The 2,528-nt window shown below is 31.9% G+C and overlaps 1 protein-coding gene across 1 annotated transcript; it reads right to left on the bottom strand.

Moving 5' to 3' along the window:
- Nucleotides 1-1,095: 1,095 nt before the first annotated feature.
- LOC140919969 (secreted RxLR effector protein 161-like) lies at nt 1,096-1,545 on the bottom strand. Its single transcript, XM_073367260.1, has one exon. The coding sequence runs from the start codon at nt 1,543-1,545 to the stop codon at nt 1,096-1,098; it is 450 nt and encodes a 149-aa protein (XP_073223361.1).
- Nucleotides 1,546-2,528: the final 983 nt, after the last annotated feature.

Raw genomic sequence — 2,528 nt, 5'->3', positions numbered from 1 at the left:
AGTCAAAGTAAACCTGTGCTTCATAACTGCATATAAGTATTTGTTTATCGTTTTACTCTTTTCTTAATTATATTTTTGTTTAAATTTTGTAACTACACAATTAGTTTTTGGTATTTAATTTGACATATTACTCACAAGTATGGAAATTCACAATTTCGAACTTAGAAAGTCACTTCGATTAGTCTATTGCACTTGCATACATTTATTTATTTATTTACAATACAACTTTTTTGAATTTTTAAAGAGGGTAATACACAACTTTTTAAGATCATTTTATCAATTGACGTCACATTGGTGACACGATTCTTTTTTACATAAAGAATTTTTGAACGAAGAGACGGTGTTAATTAAAGAAAACTTTAAGATCAAATATTTATAAAATAATTTGTATTTGTGTCTCTAACGGTATTAGTAGACTTGAATTTGCAATTTATAGATATAAAATTTGTCTTTTTATCATTAAATTATTAAAATTAATTTGACGACAAGTTTGGTTTAACCTTCTGTTAACCAATTCATTTTTACATGTTTTTTATTTAAAATTGTATTATGCATTATTTGTTTTCATTAGTTTTCTAAAATTATAATGTAGAAAAATTATGTACATTAACTAATATTTTTAACTATATGTTTTACCTTAATATATAATCATCTTATAAGTTTACATATTTTATGTTTCTAGTCATCTCACTCAACTTAAATTAAATATTAAGTGAAAGATCTGTTAGCGTTCAAGCTATTCTTGCAATGAAAGTAGAACAAGAAAAGAGAATGAATTAATGTGAATGTGTTGTCTTTATTGATAAATGAATATGTTTTTTATACATATCTTTTATTACATTATTTCTAACTAACTTCTACCTAATTAACTAACTAAAAAATTGTTAGTTAGTTAGTTGATTACATGCACTCAAAATCAAGAACGTTCTTGGTTTTCGACACTTTTCTTTAATTCAAGTTTCTAAGTGATTTTACATTTAGCAATCTTCTTAGCTCTTCAAATCTACATGTCCTCAAGGCCTTGGTCATTATATCACCCAGCTGAACTTTAGTCTGACAATAAATGAGCTTCAACTTGGTTCTTCCAACTTGATCTCATAAGAAGTGAAACTTTGTCTCAATATGTTTGCTTCTTCCATGAGACACAGGGTTCTTTGCCAGATTTATTGCTGAAATATTGTCAATCAGCAATTGAATTGGCCTACAAATTCCCATATTTAGCTCTGGTGTTAATGACTCCAACCACAATGTTTGGCAGGCTGCATAGCTGCCAGCACTATACTCAACCTCACATGATGAAAGTGACATCACATGCTGCTTTTTTGAGCTCCATGCTATTGGATATTTCCTGAATTTGAACACATAACCTGAAGTACTCCTTCTATCATTCTTGTCTCCACACCAATCTGAGTCTGAATATCCCACCAAGTCTTCATTTTCATGTTTTAAATATATTGCAAATTGAATGTCATCATCAATTGTGCCTTGGATATATCTCATGATTCTCTTAACTGCCAACCAATTAGAATGTTTGGGTCTCTCCATGAATGTACTTATCACGCCACACTATAGCAGATGACATACCTTGTTTTGTACAAGCACTTAGGGAACCAATACCTTGCTTGAATAAGGTCGAATCAACCAGCTCTTCTTAAATTTATGTTCTCAGCTTTGCATTGATCTCCATTGGAATGGTTGCAGGGTTGCAATCAGCCGTATTGAACCTTCTCAAGATTTCTCTAGCATACTTCTTCTGATGCATCAGCAGACCTTCCTCAGTTTCAGTAAACTCCATACCCATAAAATAATTCAGCTTGTCTAAATATGTCATTTCAAACTCTTTCTTCATGATTTCCTTGAATTGTTCAATTTCTTGTCTGTTGTTGCTAGTAACTAGTAAGTCATCCACATATAGGCAAATTAGGATTATTGCAGGTTCTCCATTTAGTGTGTAATGCCTCACATAAACTCCATATTTCACTGTGCATTTGATGAATCCAATGTCAATTAGAAATGAATCAATTATTTTGTTCTAAGCTCTTGGTGCTTGCTTCAAACCATATAGGGTTTTCCTCAATATATGTAGTTTATCCTCTTTTCCCTCAATCACAAATTCCGGTGGTTAAGAGACATACACCTCTTCTTGCAGCCTTCCATTTAGAAATGCAGATTTCATATCAAGTTGGCACATCAGCCAGCCCCTAGCACATGACAGTGCTATCACAAACCTGATTGTCTCAATTCTAGCCACTAGAGCAAACACTTCAGATTAGTCTATACATGTTCTTTGTAGGAATCCCTTAGCAACCAATCTAGCTTTATACTTAGCAATTGTTCCATCTGGATTCAGGTTCAACTTTACTTCAATTTGCTTTTGTTTTGGAGGCAAATATATCAAGTACCATGTTTGATTCTTTTCAATTGCATCGATCTCTTCCACCATTGCTTTCTTCCAGAGTCCTTTCTTCAATGCCTATTCAATATTCAAAGGTTATGCATCAACAAATAAGCTACAAATGTACTAAATC

The sequence above is a fragment of the Cicer arietinum genome, chromosome 4 (genome assembly GCF_000331145.2).
Source record: "Cicer arietinum cultivar CDC Frontier isolate Library 1 chromosome 4, Cicar.CDCFrontier_v2.0, whole genome shotgun sequence".
NCBI lineage: Eukaryota > Viridiplantae > Streptophyta > Magnoliopsida > Fabales > Fabaceae > Cicer > Cicer arietinum.
Note: the sequence above shows the minus strand (reverse complement) of the source record. Positions and strands in the feature narration are given on the sequence as shown.